Here is a 19,546-nt window from a genome sequence, read left to right on the forward strand (position 1 = left end):
AGGATTACCGCAGTGAAAAAAGAGTCTCACATGGTCTTTATGAAAGCACCCACAGTTACTGCACTCTTTAATAATCTTTCCATACGGTAGGAGGCAAAATGCTTCTACATACCTGCCAAAAAATACATAATGGGCAAATTTCATATTTTGGATAATTCCTTTGAATTCATGTATACATTTATTACCTAGGAATTTATTCATGCTTTCATGAACTTGTTCTCCATATTTGAGGAGAGAAAGGAAATTGCAGTGTATACCTTTTGTGGATGTGTGCATAAGTCAGAATGTCATGATATTCATAAAGACCTTTTATAAAAACTTGTCATTACTGCACATAAAGATTACTGAAATTGATCATTTAATAGAGTGAACATGATTAATCAAAATTTTAAAGCCTGTCTTTTTTTTTTTTTCTTTTTAATCAGGGAAATGTCCAGAAAAAGCCTGTCTTTTTAAACAGTTATTTTTCAGACCTCTGCATTGCAGGCATTGTTAATGAGGGGAACAAGTAAATATTGAGAGAATATAAAAAACTTTAGTGTTTAAATTGTAATGCACAAATATTTAATTTATGTTAGCAAATTCCTATGCTTGTATGTAATTGGAAATTTTAACTATTAGGTCTTTTCAGACATATATCCAGAGCTTCTTTCTCCTTTTCCTTCATTGTACAAGAGCAATACAGACTTTTTCCCTCTGTTCTTGCATTCTGTCTGGTTCATATAGAATGGTTAAAGATAGCCACTATATCGGATCCTTATTTTAAGTGTTCACTTCCCAGTTTCCTAACTGTAATTCTATTCCTCTTTAACTCCCACTTGAAAAAAAGATATCTGAATCAATGAAACTGACACTGTAGCCAGAACCCAACATTTATTATGCTTTATCAAAATGAATAACTCTTCCCAAAGATTTGCTATGATTCGAAATGAGCATATTAGGCCCCTGTGTTTCCACAAAGAAGCTGAGACTTGTTAACCTGGAGCCTTCTGTGGAGCAAGGAAGAGAGGTAGTTATTCTTTACATTACATTAGAATACAGGAGAAGTTAATTACAAAGGAAGGTGACTTGATGATGTGGTGCAGAGCTTTACAAGTGAGACAATAATTATATGATATAGGATAGTTCTGGTTTTCAAAGAACAGAATTTCAACAAATTGAGTCTAATGATCTAATTGCCTTTTATTAGTGATTCTTGCATCAGATGGCTTTTCATCTATGAAATAGGCACTCTCCTGAGTGAATTAAGAACAATTCTTAAGAAATTTTGGCCAGAATTAAGAACAAAAATCATACTGATCAGTTGGTTCAAAGTTACTTTTCTTATAGGGTTAAAGCAGAGGAGGCTTCTTTTATGATGCTGGCTCAGATGGACTAGGCCCTTTTCTATTGGAATCTCCTGTTATTTTGGAACACTGGCCCAGGTTAAAATTCAATTTAATTACGTGGCATCTGGCATGAGTGTGACTCCATTCTACTTTGGTTTGTTTGCGGGCCTAGTGCAAAAGCTGAGTCCAAAACATGGCTTCCTGTAAATTTTATTTAACATGATTTAATAACTGTGTCAATACAGTGAATAATATTTTTAACCTGCTCTTAAAAGGGTTTGATGATTAAATGAACTAATACCAGTTTAACACTGAGTCTCAAAAGGATTTGGTCAAATATTTAGTTTCTTGCAACTAGTGAATGTAAGCTGTGTTTGAATAAACATAAGTTTAGTTTGTGTTTTATATTTATTACCTTCATTAATTCATTCAACAAATATTGATTATACGTCTATTTTATGTCAGCCACTATTTTCAGTGCTGTGTTTACAACAATGAACAAGGCAACAGAGGCAGAGGGAAGAACATGTGGGCATATTGAATAATTTGGACTTGATTCTAACTATGAAGGATGTCATTGGAGGATTTTAAGCAGGATATTTGCATAATTTGTGAATATGTAATAAATTATATGATTTGTAAATAAATGACCCTGCCTTCTCTGTGCACAATGGATTATGTGGAGAAACAAAGAGGAAGTTGGCAGACTAGGATGAGGCTATTAAAAGAGCCCAGGGGAAAGATGATGGTGGCTTGAGTTGGGATTAAAAAAGGGGAAGTGCGGAGCTGCAGATGGCTTCAGAAAGCAGTGTCATTGAGAATACTGATGGAGAGAGATATAGGGGTGAGAGAAGGAAAGGAATCATTTGTGATTCCATTGTTCTGGGCCTGAGCAAGTACGAAGATTATAAAGATAGAGAAGTAGGGGAAGAACAGATCTGGAGAGTGGAGAAATCAATGGGTCAAATAGGAAGTTAAATTTCTAGTCCAGAGTTTAAATGTGAGGTCAGAGATGGTATTTAAAGCCCAGGAGTAGATGATATAATATCTGTGCAGGTAGAGAAGAGAAATGGACTGAGCCCTAGAATATTCCTATAATTTAGAGGTTAAGTAAGAATGTGGATTCAGCAATTGAAACTAAGGAAGGACCATAGATAGGCATAGAGACTAAGAGAGGTGATAGTGTCATAGAAGCCAATAAAAGAAAGTGTTTTAAGAAAGAGAACTCATTAACTGTGAACCACTGCTACTGAGAGTTCAGCTGTGATAGAGAAGTGACCATTTGATTTAGGATCATGAAGGTTGTTGATTATACTAACAAGACAGAAGCCCAGTTTGATTGGTTTAAAGAGAAATAGTGAGTATGGGCAATTCTTTCAAGAAATATTTATAGGAAGTAGAACAGAGAAATAGGATGGTAGCTTGCCAAGATTATGCTAGATTATATGAGAGAATAGGTTATACTGGGGTGTAGATTATACTGGAGTATGCTTGGATGCCGATCAGAATGATTCAAGTGCTAGGAAAAACCTCTAAAAATTTCACAAGTGAAGTTGAGAAGGTGGGGGTAAAATCATCAGTGAATTATACAGTTGTGACCAGTTAAACTCATATTAAATATTGGTGTTTGAAATTAGATAAGAGTTTTGGTAAAACCTAATGAATGTTTGCACATCAGATTTTGGAAGAGATACAGGTAAATTGACTTTATAACTACTGTTTCTCAAGGAAGCAATCTTGAATAATGACCTCTTGGTAAAAATTATGAATATCTTATTGAATAAATAGAAAATGCTTTTAAAACTATGTGTGTGTATATTGATATAGTGCTAGTAGGAATTTGAACATAGAATATTGTCAGTATTTTTGGCTCCTGTGTTATAGGCCTTAAGAAGAATCGTATTAAAATGCGTGCCTTCCTTTCATTTTAGAAGTTTAGTAGTTTAGTAGAATAAAGAGGAAATTTAGAAATATTTCCACAGCTTCTTTGCAGAAAGAATACCCCTTGGAAACAAAGCGTGCTATACAGCTTCAGAAATGATATTCATTATGAAAAGACAAAGTCTACTTTATATCAATTTCATGCTCATAATTGAGCTTCTAAGAGACTTAACAGAACCTGTAGTGTCTTGTCAGGTATAATTGTTACAAAGCATAAAATCCTGAGGCAGAATTTTTTGAAAACAAGTGACATTTTTCTATCCTTTTTATGAGTCCCACAAGCCCAAATATACTAATTATCATTAGTGGAGAACCTTTCAAAAGTAATACATTTAGCAAATTTTTCATATATTGTATTGCTTACATGAAAGGAGACATTTCATTTATCATTGTAGAGGTCTAATTCAGGCAGCAGTTTGCATTCCGTAGGGATCTAGGCCATATGTCGAGGGAAGTAGTGCATTTGGGCCCCTCTTATCTCCTTTTGTGTGTTCTCAGCTCTTCAAGTTCCAGCATCTTCACATGGCAATTTGGCTGCAGTTAACAAAAAAGCTGGTAAGGACTGTGGCTTCTCATGTCTGTCTTATATGGCTGGTCTGATCACTCTGCTCAGAGACCCAGGCCCTTCCAGCTCACCTCTTCCTTATGGTCTAGAGTGGTATCCTTATTTCTGACGACAAGAAGGGAAAATGGAGGAAGAAGGTGGCAAAGGGACATCTGCCAGCTGCCTCTTAAAAATGGATCCCAGAAGCTGTTGCAGGATATTTTTGCTTGTACCATATTGACCATAACTTGATTATATCATAATTCTTTGGAGCAGGGGAGGCTGGGAAATACAGTCTTGATTCAGTGCAGCCATAATCTAAGCTAAACATCAGGTTCTTATAGAAAAAGAGGTGAATAACTATCTCGGGGTCAAAGAGCGGTATCCACCACACTACCCAACCTCTGATGCCACCGGCGGTCTGCATTTCCTTAAAATACATCATGCTCTTGAAATCATCTTTTTTCATTCCTCTCCCCTCATCATAGCTATTTGACATGGAATCTGTAAAACTAAGAAAATGGCATCTCTTCTTCCAGGCCAACCTGTACTAGGGTGCAAGTCTTGCTAAGCAGAATGTAGCCTAGATAACTTCCCTCTTGGGAACCTTCAGCCTGGAGCCCTTGTGCAATGCACAGTTTGCACAGCTGTACATAACAGCCCTGTTTCCTTGCTCTAATATGTCTTCTCCTGTGTCCTCTGCTACTTGTGGGGAGAAGAGCAATCTAAGGATCTAATTAAAGTAATTCACCAGAGCTAAAAATAATTGTTATTTTATCTTCCCTAGGGGGTGTGTATGAAATATTTTTGAGTTGGGATAGAAACCTTTCCAGGCCTTTTAATATTTCTCTGTGTGAAGCTTTCCAATGGCAGCATCCCTGCTGTTAAAGGAAATCTGTCTCACTTGGTACAGCTTTTGTTAGGAGGTTGCAGCATGGGTGCCTCTGTTGGAGAAACATGCCATTGAAACACCAGTGGCTGCAGGAGACTCTAAGGTACCCCCTTTTCCCCCAAGAGATAGATGCTACAGTACCTGGTCAATGATTCATTGGAATATAAAAATTGGCCAGTTATTTGAAAAGCATTAAGCTAACTGTGGCTTCCGTTGTAGTCCATTTATCTCAGAGTACAGAACTGACACAGTTGAGAGGGAGAACATTCAATTCAGTGAATTTTCCCTTCTCATTTTTTTCTTAACTCCAGAAGTCGAGGGCCTGTGACTTCTTAAATAATTGATTGTATTGTTCTGTGCCTTCCATTGTCCAAGGCTGATTAGTTCACATGGATGAAGTATAGCTGCAATAGCGTGTACTAATATCAGAATGAGATTGATTAATATGCTGTGGCTGATTCTGTCTACCTTTCTTGTAACTCCTCAGATGTTTTTTGAACACAGTAGTGTCTTATTTAGCAAGAAAAGGCGAGTAAATTCATAGAAATGCTTTCCCATTAGTGGAAAAATAGTTCTTACTGGTTGGTAAGAAATCATGCTTTTGTGTGCAAAATATAATATGATTAAAAAAACTGTTAAAACCATTCTGCTTTTTGTGTCTTCCTTTTACAGGTAGTTCCTGTAATATACTCTATTCTTTATGTACTTTACGTTCTCTGGACATCTATATTATGCTCTAAAAATTTTGTAGCTTTGTAATAATGTTAAGAAACATGACTAGGTAGATGAATTAAATTTTAGTTTTCATTCCTAAGCTCTTTTCCTTTTTGTGTGTCCGCTTAAAATATGTTACAGTTTTCTTAGTGAATGTTTCATTATAGTATTTGAAGGACGAGAGACAGCTGGACTGAGCAGTTGCTCTTAAGACAGATTTTGGGATTGTCAAAATCTGTTTTAAAATTATATTTGTTTTATTCTGCTGTTAATTTCTAATTAATGTCACTGCCACTGAAAACTGGAGCTCTGTAGTTTAGGAAAGAGTTTTCAAATTTTACAATGAGCCAAATGTATTACTCATATTAAAAGACGTGGTGCAGGCTTTGTGTGTTTTCCAAATCTCCTTTCCCCTGGGCACACACCGGTAATACATTTTTGTCTAGCAGTTAGGTCGGATGAGGCACATGTGTTTTCCAGGCAATGGAATGTGGATGAAAATGGCGTATGCCATTACTTACTTGGCTTGCCCTGTGAAATCCTTCTCCATCAGCCCACTTTCTGTTTCCTGTGCATGAGATTGCATGCAGAGGAGGACAAAGCCTCAGCAGATGGCTGGACACAACAGTCAGTAAGCCTGGGGCCCTCAATGACTGTGTGGAGCAGAATTTTCCCCATTTCTCCAGATACTGTGATACGAACGAGAAGTCAGCCTTCATTGTGTTAAGATCCTGAGATCTGGGTTTATTATAGTATTTTCCTATCCTCATATAAGAATTGATATTATAATAAAAGTATATGCTTCTCTGACCACTTTGGACCATGGAATCCCACTGTGTGCTGTGGAGGATATGGAAATGGGTTTTGTTGAATATAGAGTGTTGTCTCCAGTAGAGATATTTTGTCAAGATTTTTATATGTGGATGGTGTATACTTAAAGAGTCTATGCATCTGATATTATCCTTCCTCTTTCCTATCCCTGCAGTGATGTATACTCACGAGTAATGTTTGAGACAGTCCAGCATCATGAAGGCATTTTGATTCACTCTAAATTATGAATATTGCTGCAGCAGATAATTAACTTCAGTAATTGTATTGTTTTATAGCCAGCTTACTGGAATGATCGGTAATGCAGCTTGGCAGCAGTGAAGTTATCAGATGCCATTTGAAATAATTTACTAATTAAAGATAAGAGTTATTAATTCTTGTCCACCTTTTCATTTAATGAATGTTAAAGTATATTTTTGCCCATTAAATATGGTAATAGCTTTTTCTTCACATGCAAATATTAGCAGTAAGCCTTTTCTTTGAGAATCAACTCTTTTCCTTTGAGAATCAACTCTTAGACGTCTAAGAGTTGATTCTCAAAGGAAAAGAATTTTTAGCTTACTGATAATGAATGATAAATTAAATTTTTTTTTTTTTAATTTTTATCATTTGGTTCTTTGAAAGTCTGCTGTTTTAAGAGACTCAATCAAGAGTCCTGGAGTGAATTCTTGCCTTTCCTTTCTTAAGAAATAATGGAAAGGTATTAAATATCTCCCAAGTGTTTAACTCTGTATTTTTGCTAGGAATAGATTATTCTCTCTGTTTGTGGATCAAACAGTTGCCTTCTGTAGACTTTGGTGATGATGATGATGTTAATCACAATATTAATACGACGATTGTTTGGGTATCAAAGATCAGAAGATGCCTTTCTTTTCTACAAGAAGTGGCTGTTTTTTCTTGACTGATTCATATTTAAGTTCGTTTAGGTACATTTCCTTCTGGATCAATACTAGATTCTTTTGCTAATTTGTCACTTTCAAGCTGTGTGAGATCAGATAAACCTCTTAACCTCTCTTTACTTTCTCATTCATTCATACCCATAAAATGAAAAGTTAGGAAGCCCTTTAAGCTTTATAATAATGTAATTCATTGAATTTCTGATTTACCCTGGGTAGGTAATTAGTTCCTTTGCCATTATGTCAGTAACCCTACAATTAGAGGAAATAATAAGTTCTTGAAGGGGTTTAGAAAGAAAACTAAAAGAGAAAACTAAATGAGAAAATAAAGGAAGCAAAAAAAAAAAAAAATCAGACATCTGTGAGGAATATTTTCAGATTTCCCCAAACAGGTTTATTTCTATTCCTTATTACCTTAAAAAAATCTTTTGGGAGGAACGGGGGACATTTTTTTAAAGTTTTTACTTAAAGTTTTAAATCTTTGAGGCACTGAAATAGTTCCTAAAATTTATTTATGAGAAATTTAGTTTTCCTTTTAAGTTTTAACTAGAGAATTTGAAATCCTCCAGAAGAAATTATTCTCTTTGGGCAAACATCCATTTGTACAATGACATGCCTATAAATATTCTTCAGGACCAACTGTAGAAATTCTTGAAAATATGATTGTCTATTCACATTACATGCTTTTCCCTTCTGCTTTTGGAACAAACAAATATAGCTCAGTGAAATTATATTGTATGTGTGAAAATTGATTCTTTACTTTTACCTACCTCATTAAGCATGCAAATTGCTAACTTTTCAGTAGATGCATTTAAAATAAATTATAGCTAATCAAATGTGTTGCTTTATTTCCTTTTAAATGATACAGCAAAGGAAAAAATCAGTTTGGTTATTCTATACTGAAAACACAAGTTGATTAGTTCAGAAAAAAAACGCAGCTATATGAATTGATGTGTATATGAGTAAGAATCACAATTTAGCTGTCAGAAACGGCTACTTATGACAACATGAAACAAGGTGTATATTTTCTCTTCTGCCATCTCTGTACAGTTTATCCTTGTATTAATGGAAAATATTGTAATTATATTTCTTTTTTGGTAAAAGCAATACTATTACAATTTTGGCTATATTATGATACTCTTTAATATAACTTATTTAATATTTTCATTTTCATAATTGTACTTAAATATCTCTTAACTTTTTGATGTAGTAGTTTAATAAATAAATTTAATTTATTTTAATTACTAATTATTATAACTTGGTAAAATAAATTTAATTATTTTTCATAAATCATTTACATAATGTTTGTATATGTGAGTATTAGCTAGTGTCCAGTACTGGCTAATGTCTAAAGTAAGAAAAACAATTAGTGAATTATTCATCTAATTATACTTTTAGTAAGATACTTAGCACACAGAGGTTCACAGGTACAAATAAAAATCCTATATTTGAGTCCTTATTGCTGATTTGGGGGAGTATTGGTCAAATATTGCTCCCTAACATGAATGCATGTTTAGTCATGGCATGTCTGTGGAATTCAAACATAATTTCATGTATTTACTGCTAATATGCCTGCTAATTAAAGCAAAATTAGTGGATTAAGTAACATAAATTAAAAGGTAATTTATTAATTTACTAATTGTTTTTTTCCATGGTAGACATTTTCTATTGTTTATACAGTACACAGTGCTTGTGCTAAGACAAGTAAGTGTCTTTACTTAAATTGCAATAACAGTAAATCTGCTAGATCTTAAGATAGTCTTTCTAAAATATAATCAGTATGTTCTTCTCTGTTGATTTTTGTGTTTCAAAATGGCACTGCTAATGTTGGCATTATCAGTTTGTAAGCAATACTGCTTAGCTGGTATATACAAAGTTAGTTTTTCTTATTTTGTGCATATGTAAGATTCCCTTCACATCATGACTATAGAAGCATTCTTCAGAGCCTGAGCTGTTTATGGTTATGCCACCTACTCTTATGGTATTGTGATACCTCATTTTTGAAAGCTGACAATTTGATTGCTTTATGTGTGGTTATTCCACAGCCATGCCATATTGCTACAAGTTGTCCTCCTCCCAACTTTTTAAAAAAATTCTTTTACTTAGCTGTGTGTCAGACAGACTTGAGTTTGAAGCTTCACTTTAATTCCTTTAGTAGTACAGGGACTTTGGGACTATTTCTAAACTTGCAAGTCTCTGTTTACTTGACTATACAATAGTATTGAATTTATGGTGCTTTCTTAAATGACATAATTAAGTACTGGGTACATATAAGGTGTTTAGTAAAAATCTATCAAATAAAGGACGTATGTGTAATCTATTTCCTTAGCTGCTTTTCAAGCTTAGTTTTTTCTCCATTTCATAAATATGTTTTTATTGTTAGGACTACCACAGATGTGATCTCAAATTCTGAGAGTGGAAGCTGCTTTTTTTAAATGTTTAACCACACTGATTAGTGACAGTAACCCCTGTAAAGCATATTGTATATTGCCAATGATGTCTCAATTAAAAAATCCCCTGGGAACAAAGCTCCGTTTAATAAAGTTGGCGTGAACACAGGGGTGATTGAGAAAATTCCCTCGCTCCAGTGTGGGAAAACCCACAAGGGAGCTGTTTTGCACACTGGTCTCATGTGGACTTGCTAGCTCTTGAATATTCCCCGAGAAGGGTGGAACCACCAGGAATTGTGCAGGGTGGTTACATGCAAGTTCAAAAGGAACTGCCTAGGGCTTGTCGACTGTGGATCATCTCTGTCCCCATGTTGTAGACCATCTGCTTGCCCAAAAGGCAAGACTCCTTTATTTGAAGGGGTGGGTGGAAATACTGCGGAGAGAATTTGCATCTTAGAATATCCTTCTGTTTCCTATATTAATTCTTTTTGTGGAAATAACCAAAATAGTGTGTTGTTAGAAACCACTCTCTCATTTAAGGGCAAGCTAATTCCATGCTATATGGTAAGGATGACATATATAGTCATAAATCAAAACCATCTGAGATTTCTCCAGGCCTTTTTGAAGCTTGTGAGAAAAACACAGGCAATTCCTTTGTATGAGTGTTTTGTGAGTGGTAGTGGCATAGCTCTGATAATAGTTTTCAGTCATCATTTTATCCTTAGCCTTCTGTCTGTCAGCAGGGCTGTAGTATTTTTATGACTCCCTCCTCTCCTCTTTTTTAGATGAACGTTTGAGATACTTCCTTGTACCAAGAACTGCAGGCACATTTAGACACGTTGTGAGTCAGACCTGGTTCTGGCATGCCAAACACTCCCTTCTGCTGCTGGAGTGTGCCCAGTCCCCACGTACTGCTCCTGCCTCCCACCCGGGCTTGGCTTCCTGTGGAAGAGATGGACACTGATCCACTCAAACTTTGTCCCTCATTTCATGTTCTTATTCTTTATTTAGGTACTGTGTCAACTGCTTTGATATGACTTTTGGCCAAGGTAGATTTGGACTATATTTTTAAAACATTAAAATACTTCAGGTAATGTACATTACTTGTAGACTTGTTTTCAGCTAATTTCAACAGAATACATGAAGGCCAGTTCTATAGTCTGTACCTTCCACTGTGCCAGGGACTATAGGGACATAGAAGAACAAAATATATCTCTGTCCACACGAGGTTTAGGTTCTACATTTAATTTGGAACTTATATAAGGATAAAATGAAAAAATTGAAGGATGAGGTTAGTGCATTTAAATTCTTCCAGTCCAGCCAGGTGCCATGGCTCATGACTGTAATCTCAGCTCTTTGGGAGGCCTAGGCAGGAGAATCGCTTGAGGACAGGTGTTCCAGACCAGCGGTCTCTATGAAAAATAAAAAAATTAGCCAGGAGTGGTGGCGCACATCTGTAATCCCAACTACTCAGAAGGCTGAGGCAAGAGGATAGCTTAGGGTTGTAGTGAGCTATGATGATGCCACTACACTCTATCTAGCCTGGGCAACAGAGCAAGACCCTGTTTAAAAAAAACCAAAACTCTCCCAATCCTCTTCTTTTTCCCTTCTACTCATTTTTTGCCTTATCATCTCTTCCTCCAGGAAACTTTTCCTGCACCCTTTGGCAAGTTATGTGCCCTTATTTTATGCCCTGATATATGGTAGTCTTCCTTCAGAGCATTCATCACAACCATAATTTTCATTTATTTGGGTGATATTTTAATTGTGTTTTCCCTTCCCAGATAAGAAACTTCCTGAATTCAGGGTCTCTCTCTATTTTTATTTACCAGCTGTGTTGGCACAGAATGGGTCTTCCATAATCATGTACTTCATAATGGTTGAATGATGTATGAGTTCCAGCTATTAATGACGAGAGAGAATTAATTGTTATTTTTTTTCATTATATAGTTTTCTTTTTATTTATTTTACTTCAGCTTATTATGGGGGTACAAATGTTAAGGTTACTTATATTGCCCATGCTCCCCTGCCCCCTCATTATATAGTTTTTATTGAGGTTTAATTTACGTAAAATGAAATGCTCAGATTTTAGACGTACAATTCTCAGTGTTATGATGAATTTACTCCCCCAAGTACCTCCCACCCTAATTAAGACATGAAACATTTCTATCACCCCAAGAAATTTGTTTTGTGCCTCTGTTTAATTCTTTCCACGTGGGCAGCCACACCACTGATCTTTTCCCTGCTCTAGGAATTCATATAAATGGAATTATACAGCATTTAGCCTTCTGTGTGTTTCTGAAACCCATGTCCTTTACTGCAAGCCTGTCTACCCCTTGTGTTCTCTTGCATGGGAATCATTACATGTGGCCTTTTACGTCTGGCATCTGTCTCTCCCTGCTTTGTAGAAGTGAACAGCCAAAAACATGAGGACTGACGCGTGGAGAGCCAACCTGGGATTCCACAATGGGATAGAGGCAGTAAATGTTAGGGTCTTGGCAGCAGCCAAAGTGGACTATTCTGTGGCCAAGGAAGACATCCACAGGGCCCTTGACCTTGGGGTATAAGCTCAAATGGTATGAGGGTGCCTGGTGACCTGCATAGACGAGGCCTACAGGACAGGTGGGATTCGGGGATCTGGGTTGCACGTCCGCATTTCTCTGGCTGGGATTGGTTTTGATTCCATCTTCAGGTATCGGTGTCTGTCGAGGGGGTTGTTTTTGCTGCACGTTCTTGCATTTTGCTTTCTTCAGTTTTGCTCTATGGTTCTTGAAACAAACCTGCAGTACTGTCGGGTATATGTCAGTTTTTGAGGCCATCTCTCTCTGAAGGCTGGGGTTTGGGTATGGGTTCTCATTGAACAGGATGCTCAGAGCTTCCAGTTGCTTCTCACTAAACATGGTTCGCTTTCTGTGTGGCTGTATCTGGTGCATGCCTTGAGGAAGCTCCTCAGAGCCTGACATCTTCTGATCCAGACCTGCGCCTCCCATCAGATCCAGTGACAAGGGCCGAGAATTAATTATTGAATTCAGATTCTTGTTACTTCTTTTCACTCTGAATATGAACTTCATTTCTCTCAAAGGCTTCATATTTGTCATATTTATAAAACCTCTCGTGTGTGCTTTTAAAAGTGCTCTTTTGTTGTGTAGTATTGTAGTCGTAATGGGATAATCACTTTGGCTTCCCTAGAGTCATGTTTGTGATGGCTGGAAGTGTTAGGATGATGCATATTTGAGAAAGAAGGTCTTGGCATTGGAGCTGGGCAGACATGAACATCACTAGCATAGATTAGTTCTGTGTCATTTTTCTAGGTAAAAGTAAATTACAGCTTAAGCATTTCCTTTCAATTCTGATGAACATTTCTAAGCAATTATTCTGTTACCTCTATGAAATGGCAACATCCAGTGAAGAAGCTTCATTGATATTTGTAATTTTGATTGATTGATTGACTGATTGATTGAGACAGGGTCTGGTTCAGTCACCCATTCTGGGGTGCAGTGGCACAATCATAGCTCACTGCAACCTTGAACTCCTCGGCTCATGTAATCCTCCTGCCTCAGCCTCCTCAGTAGCAGGGATCTATACCTGGATCTATTTGTAATTTTAGCTTCAGTGGGGATAGGTAATGAATTGACGCTATTGAAGTTAGGCTGACTTGAATTTATCTGGTGACTCGCTTCATAAAAATGATTCTGTTGATCTTAACATTTTGAGTTTTGAGAAAGTTTTTAATAGGATTTTGATATTTTCATATGGTCTTTTAAAATTGTTCTTATATTCTTTTTTCTCTGTGATAGTCTAAGTGCAATTTAATTGTTGTTTACATAAACCTCACCTTTGCAGCTTATCTACCAATCTATCATTATGTTGGGCTCTTGTTTCCATAGGAATCACACGTTCAAAATTAAGGTCCCACAGTTTCCTCAGTTCCCAAACAAATACACTTTTTTTTTTCATTTTGGCTCCCAAATGAGTAAGGTACTCCTCTCCTGGACTTAGTTGCCTTTCTTTTCCTGAGACTACCTGATATAAAATTACTTCTGAAAGAGAAAGCAAAACTAACATTTTAATATTAAAAATATTTTGATATCATGGAAGTTAAATATTTCTGAGTTGATGGCTTCTCCATGAAAGTTTAAAATGTTGCATAACTTATATGATTTTGACATCACTCTTAAAATGAAATGTTATATTAAATATTTTAGAAGTTTTCATATTTTACATTGGAGAGACATATGTGTTAGCTTTGAAAAATATTTAATAATCTGATGACAAATCGAAGATATTCACTTGATGTAGAAAAAGGCAATTTATTAGCTCATTTTTATTGGAAATGGCTGAGAGTTAAACACTTTTTCTCATAAATTTATTTAAATATGTGAAAACTTTATGATCCAGTCTTATAGAACACATATTAATGTATAGTTGTTGAAAATTGCTCCACTCTTAAATTGAAAATTTCATTTACTTAACAAAATAAAATTAGACAAATTTTTTTTCATACTGCTTTGACAACTGTTAACTAAATAAAAATAGTTTCAACAGGGTTATCTCCTTGTTAATAGGAATCCTGTTTGGGTAACTATTGTAAAAGTTAATGTTAAATAACGTAACACATGTCTCCTTTCACAAAAGTTGTTTTGCTAAGGAAGCAATATACAGGGGGAAAAACAACTTTTTCCTTCACATCTGGCTGTTAATACATTTCATAATTGCTATAAATTGATTTTCTGACTTAGAACATGAATTACTAAATATATTACACATATTTAGTTAAACAGTTGTGGAAATGATAAAATGTAATGCAAGATATCTTGACCAAAGGAGACTTTAAGTTGTGGACTAAGTGCTGTGTAACTAGGGCAAATTAATAGACCTATCTGGGCCTTAATTTTCTTGCTTGTAAAATGAGAGTAACAGCTAGATGGTCCATTTCATAACAATAATTCTATGAGTGATACGGGAGTAAATTTTATTTTTCCTTGCAGTTGGGAAAGCTTACTCTTTTTGAATGATTTCTTTTCAGTTAGGTATGAATATCTCCCGCAGGCATCTTCTATCCATCTCTTCCAGATTAACTGTCTCAAATGCTTTTCCTTCCCTTTCCTACTGATAAATTCGGACTCCTTCCTGCCACTGATGACAACTTTAGTATCCTTCTTGTCACCTTGCAGACTTTAAACATAAATATACTCCTTGGTTTTAAAAGGGACAAAGGTATACATCAGGACTATGAAGCTTGTCTTGAAGCACTTCCTATCTTATACTAAATGTCCATTACCTGTGCAGAATTTTAGTTTGCAGAATGAGAGGAAAAAGGATCTAAGTGCATTTGAGAATGAAAGTATAGTCAAGTAAACATTTTAAATACTTTCATAAAGAAAGCACATACAGAAATATATTTCCTAAAGTTTTAAGTAATTTTGCTGTGTACTACTAATTAGGGTGAACACCTGGTATATTTCTTCTTCTAAAATTGAAATAGGTTTTTTAAAAAAAACAGTGAAATTTAGAGTCCTCAGTACAGATTATAGGAAGATTTTAACTGTATTTTGTTTTGTCTAAGTTTTATGAATTTTTTCTTCATTAGTCTGTGCAATTTTATAAATGTCAAACTGATTTTTAGTTCTTGAAAAAGTTGATGTGACACAACTTAGTTTATGTGCTGATTATTTTCCAGTACTTTTGTTGAAATATTATTGACATATTTTTGTTATATTTTAAGTGATTTCCTTTGAAAATAATTTTATACTTTTAGAACATGAGTAAGTTCTTTTGTTAATAATGATCAAAAGTAAAGTTTAATGGGTGAAAAAATTACTACATGAATTTAGGCATATTAATTAAAAGACATGGAAGTAACCAGTAAGGGTAGGTTACTAAGTAGAGGTTGGATCACATGGGGCAAAACTTTACTCTGTTGACTATATGTTCAAAAATATTTTCAGCAAGAAATACTAGATCTTGTCAAAAAGTAATCAGAAGTTTCTTGTTACAGAAAAGCTCAGTGTGAAAAATCACAAGAGGCCGAGTGACTTAAGAGGAAAATGTCAGGAAACCTGGCTCTAATACTGGCTGCACTTGGGATTGAATGAATCTCTTTAAATTTATATTTGTTCATCTGTAAAATGAAGGGTGTGCACTGGGTGATTTCTGACTTTTGTTCCAACCTAACACTCTGTGAAATTGAGATCATATATACTTTTTTTTTTTTTTTCCATTTCCACAATCTTTTATCCTTTGGTTAGCCTTTAGAGAGTGAAATGAAAACAAAAGTCTCTCCACTTTGACTTTCTGTTTTGAATTGAGCTCTCTTCTGCTCTTCTGTCCAAAAGAATGAATAGGTTGGTCTGTTGGACTTGAGTCAAATGAAAATGTAAAATAGGTGATTCATAACAGTGCATTTGCTTGTACAGGTCTGCCTCGTCTGAATCTGGGAAGCCTGGTAGAGTTCTTAAGTGTATGTATATGCTAAAGAAGAAAGATGTGCTTGTTGTACTCTGAATAAAGGGTCACTAGACAGTTTTTTGTTATTTCTGTTGTGAAGATATATTCATCTTAATCTTAATGTGATGGGAAATGTTCATTATCACCTTCAAGTATTTTTCATTTCTTTGGATGCAGTCATTGGGAACATATAAGGTATAGAACTTGATGCTTAAGTATATATTTATAGATTTCTTACCTCAGTTATGCATTTGCTTAATTACATAATTTGGCCTCTTTGAGTAATCCTTTTAGATATTAAGATTTGAAATATTAATATATAGTTTGGATACCATTTCTTATCCAGAATTTCTGAATCCATAAAGCTCTGAAAATTGAAACAAAATTATTTTATAAGTTTGGCCCAAACATATTTAGTGGCAATTGATCTGAACTGACATGAGATTATATATAGTTTACTCTAAGCCAGGTAGTGGGAACATTTACACATCTCCCTATGGCTATATTATCGTTTTTAATGACAAAGTTTCTCACTGAGGGTTTTGTGCACTCTATTATCTTCCTTAAAATATGAAAAATTCTGAATTTCGAAAAACATCTGGCCACTGGAATTTCAGTTCAGAGACTAATGATAGGTAAGAGATCAGATAATGATGATCTTTATCATCATTAATTTTCCCAAAGGATTAGTGTGTGAGCATGAGAACATTGTTTTTTTTACTCATTCTTGCTGGCAGTAGAAATATAATACAATAAATAAACAATAATTTATCTATTGCTTTTTTAAAAAGTTGGAGTTGTAATTAGAATCTGGAAAAATGAATATAGACAATATGGGGGAGAACCTTAACAAACATAAAATGTGATAATAGTATTAACTGTAGAAATTAGTGCATATTACTTGTAATTTTTAAATCCAGTTTTCTGTTTAAGTTACAAATGCAAAAATATTTTATAGAGATTTGCTAGAATTGGTTAAAAGGAATTCTGAATAGAAATAGATATGCAGACTGATATTTGCATAAAAAACTAATTAAAGCACTGCTTTGGAAACATTCAGTATTTCATTGAGTAATTTGGCTTTGAGAAAAAGTAGTACAAGTTGATATTTTAATGATAAATGCAAATGACATACAATAGCTTTGACTCAGCAGATTGTGTCTTTTTTTGTCTTTAACTATAGAAAATGAAACTGAATATCAGTTTTCACATAACAGTACTTTTTAATTTCTGGTCTGTGGTCATAGATGAATGATTCAAAATGGGTGAAAAACTTGCTCCTGACATAACAGATGGTGTCTATTGGAGTCTTTAATGGGCAACTTGACTTTTAAAAAAGAACTGAACATTCAAATTGTTAGTACTGATAGTTTTTGAAAAATAATTTTTTTCACTTAACAATATTTTTCATATTTTAAAATTCTTGATGAAGTCTTTTTAAAGCTCTTAAAGACTTTTTGGATTGATTGACTTTTAATATTTTTGTTATACAAGAAGTCAGTGTTTGAAAGATTATGTTAAGCTATAGATAACAGTATTTACATCCATAGTATAGTTTCAAGTAAACTGTAATCAGAGACAGAAATAATGGTTGTTGAATAATTTAGAAAATGGCTCTTCTGTTGACTCACCAAGTTCACAATTTGTTTTGTCTCAAAAGACAATTTGTTAACATCTATTGCAGAATCTCATGTTTTTATTATCATTTTTGATCTCTTACCATTTGAAGCTTTGTTTTGATATACAATATGATTACTTATTTTCCTACCATGTCAGATTCCCTACATACAGTTTCCTACACATCTGGTTCCCCCATTCATCTTTTCCTTAAATCTGTAGTACTTACCAATTTCTGGTGTGTTCTCAAATACTATTCACTTCCCTCCAAAGCCTTCCTTAAGTGGCCTTTTCTTATGTAGAACATTTCCTTACTTTCCTCCTACTCTGAATAGGAATTAACAACTTTACTAAAAAGGAAGGTGAGTTTAGGTAGCACACTTTGTTATGAAAAATACTTTCAGAAGCATTCAGAAGATTTTAATGGAGCCTGTGATTTAATGGTATTAAATATAAACATGTTGAAAAGAATCATAAAAAAGCTTTTAACATTGAGCTCCGTCGTCCCTTTTTTATGAAGGTTTTATCTCAGATCCCATCTGGATGTTTATCTTCTTGTCAACTGGTATATGTGAAATCTGTAATATTTTATCAAGGATTTCTTTTGAAGGTAGGGGATGGGGGTTGGAAAATCTCATGAAGGAAAATTTTTCCCCTTCCCTTCATGGTTCACTGGTGCTTTTAAAAAAAGAAAGAGTAAAAAGAGAAGGAAAGATTTGTGTGATGGTGAAGAATTAATATCCAGTTCTTCATTTGCTTTGAGCTGTCATTGGACAATTAAAATCATGATAATCATATGTAGTCCTTTATGATAACAAAGGGGCAGTATGTAGGCAAATGGTTTGCTCAAATTCACATAATCATTTCAAACAAATTAATTTGTCAGTAATATATTTACTGTTAGGTAAAATTGCTCTCCTATTTCATAAACTCTATTATTCTTATCTAATCATATAGTTCTTACTGTTAGAACTATATACTTCTCATCTAAATTGCAAATGTCACCAGGATAGCTAATATATATTTTCTACTTCAGATTGATCAAATAAATATAGTTAGTGCTCTCTTACTCTCTACTTTTCCCTGCATTCTATACCCTGAGAAATTTCTTTGTTGACTTATCTGGAGCTAGAGGTATATTTATTTTTAGAAATACAGAAGTGACTTTTCATGGGTGTTAGAGTTTTCCATTTTTTTTTTCTTTTTAGTGAATTCATAGTGCCAAGATATGGATTTACTTTTTAAACATGCATTGCCTAGAAAGAGAAGCTGAGACAGTATGCTATTTATGAACACCCTAAAATTCAAACCATAACAAACTAGATTAAAATATGCAGAATCAAGTGTTAAACAAACCCATATTCTACAGTTTCAATATTATTAGTATCACTATAATATATCACTATAATAGAAATGCGTCATGAACAAAAGAGTATGTAATAACTGGAAGAACATTTTTTTAAACCAGATTGATGTGGCTTCTCTCATGTGGTAGTATTGTACTATAATAGGATTCTGGTGTACGTTTGTTTGGCTTTTGGGTAGCTACCCAAACAGAATGTTTTCTGTAATTTATTTTAAACATATTTGTATGGCCTATAAGTATTGACATTTCAGGTCTTTAATGTGCCATTTGCTGTTTGTTCAGGTTTTATAATCGATGTTGCAAATATCAAGTATAATATTTTCATGATTTGGGGCATGTTGAACTATAGGTGAGTGCACTTGAACCCTCTGCACATAACGTATAAACAGACAGTGTGACTTCTTTGTTCTCATTTCACATTATACAGTACAATCAAATTCCATTACAATGTTTTGTTTCATGCAGGCACATTATAGGCCAGATCATGTTCCTTAAAATATTATATATGTTAAAAATTTATTTCTATGAGTGAAAGCAAAGTGTTACTTATCTCTTCTAAAATCAAACTTACAAAGAAACTTAA

At 34.4% G+C, this 19,546-nt stretch overlaps 2 protein-coding genes across 3 annotated transcripts in view; one reads left to right on the forward strand and one right to left on the reverse strand.

Annotated features, from left to right (window-relative positions):
- The window catches only part of PARP8 (poly(ADP-ribose) polymerase family member 8), a 164,239-nt gene that overhangs the window by 48,533 nt on the left and 96,160 nt on the right, over positions 1-19,546 (forward strand). The window lies entirely within an intron of this gene.
- On the reverse strand, positions 11,894-12,496 carry LOC105857783 (divergent paired-related homeobox-like). Its single transcript, XM_012740407.2, has one exon. The coding sequence runs from the start codon at positions 12,494-12,496 to the stop codon at positions 11,894-11,896; it is 603 nt and encodes a 200-aa protein (XP_012595861.2).

The sequence above is a fragment of the Microcebus murinus genome, chromosome 11, assembly GCF_040939455.1.
Source record: "Microcebus murinus isolate Inina chromosome 11, M.murinus_Inina_mat1.0, whole genome shotgun sequence".
NCBI lineage: Eukaryota > Metazoa > Chordata > Mammalia > Primates > Cheirogaleidae > Microcebus > Microcebus murinus.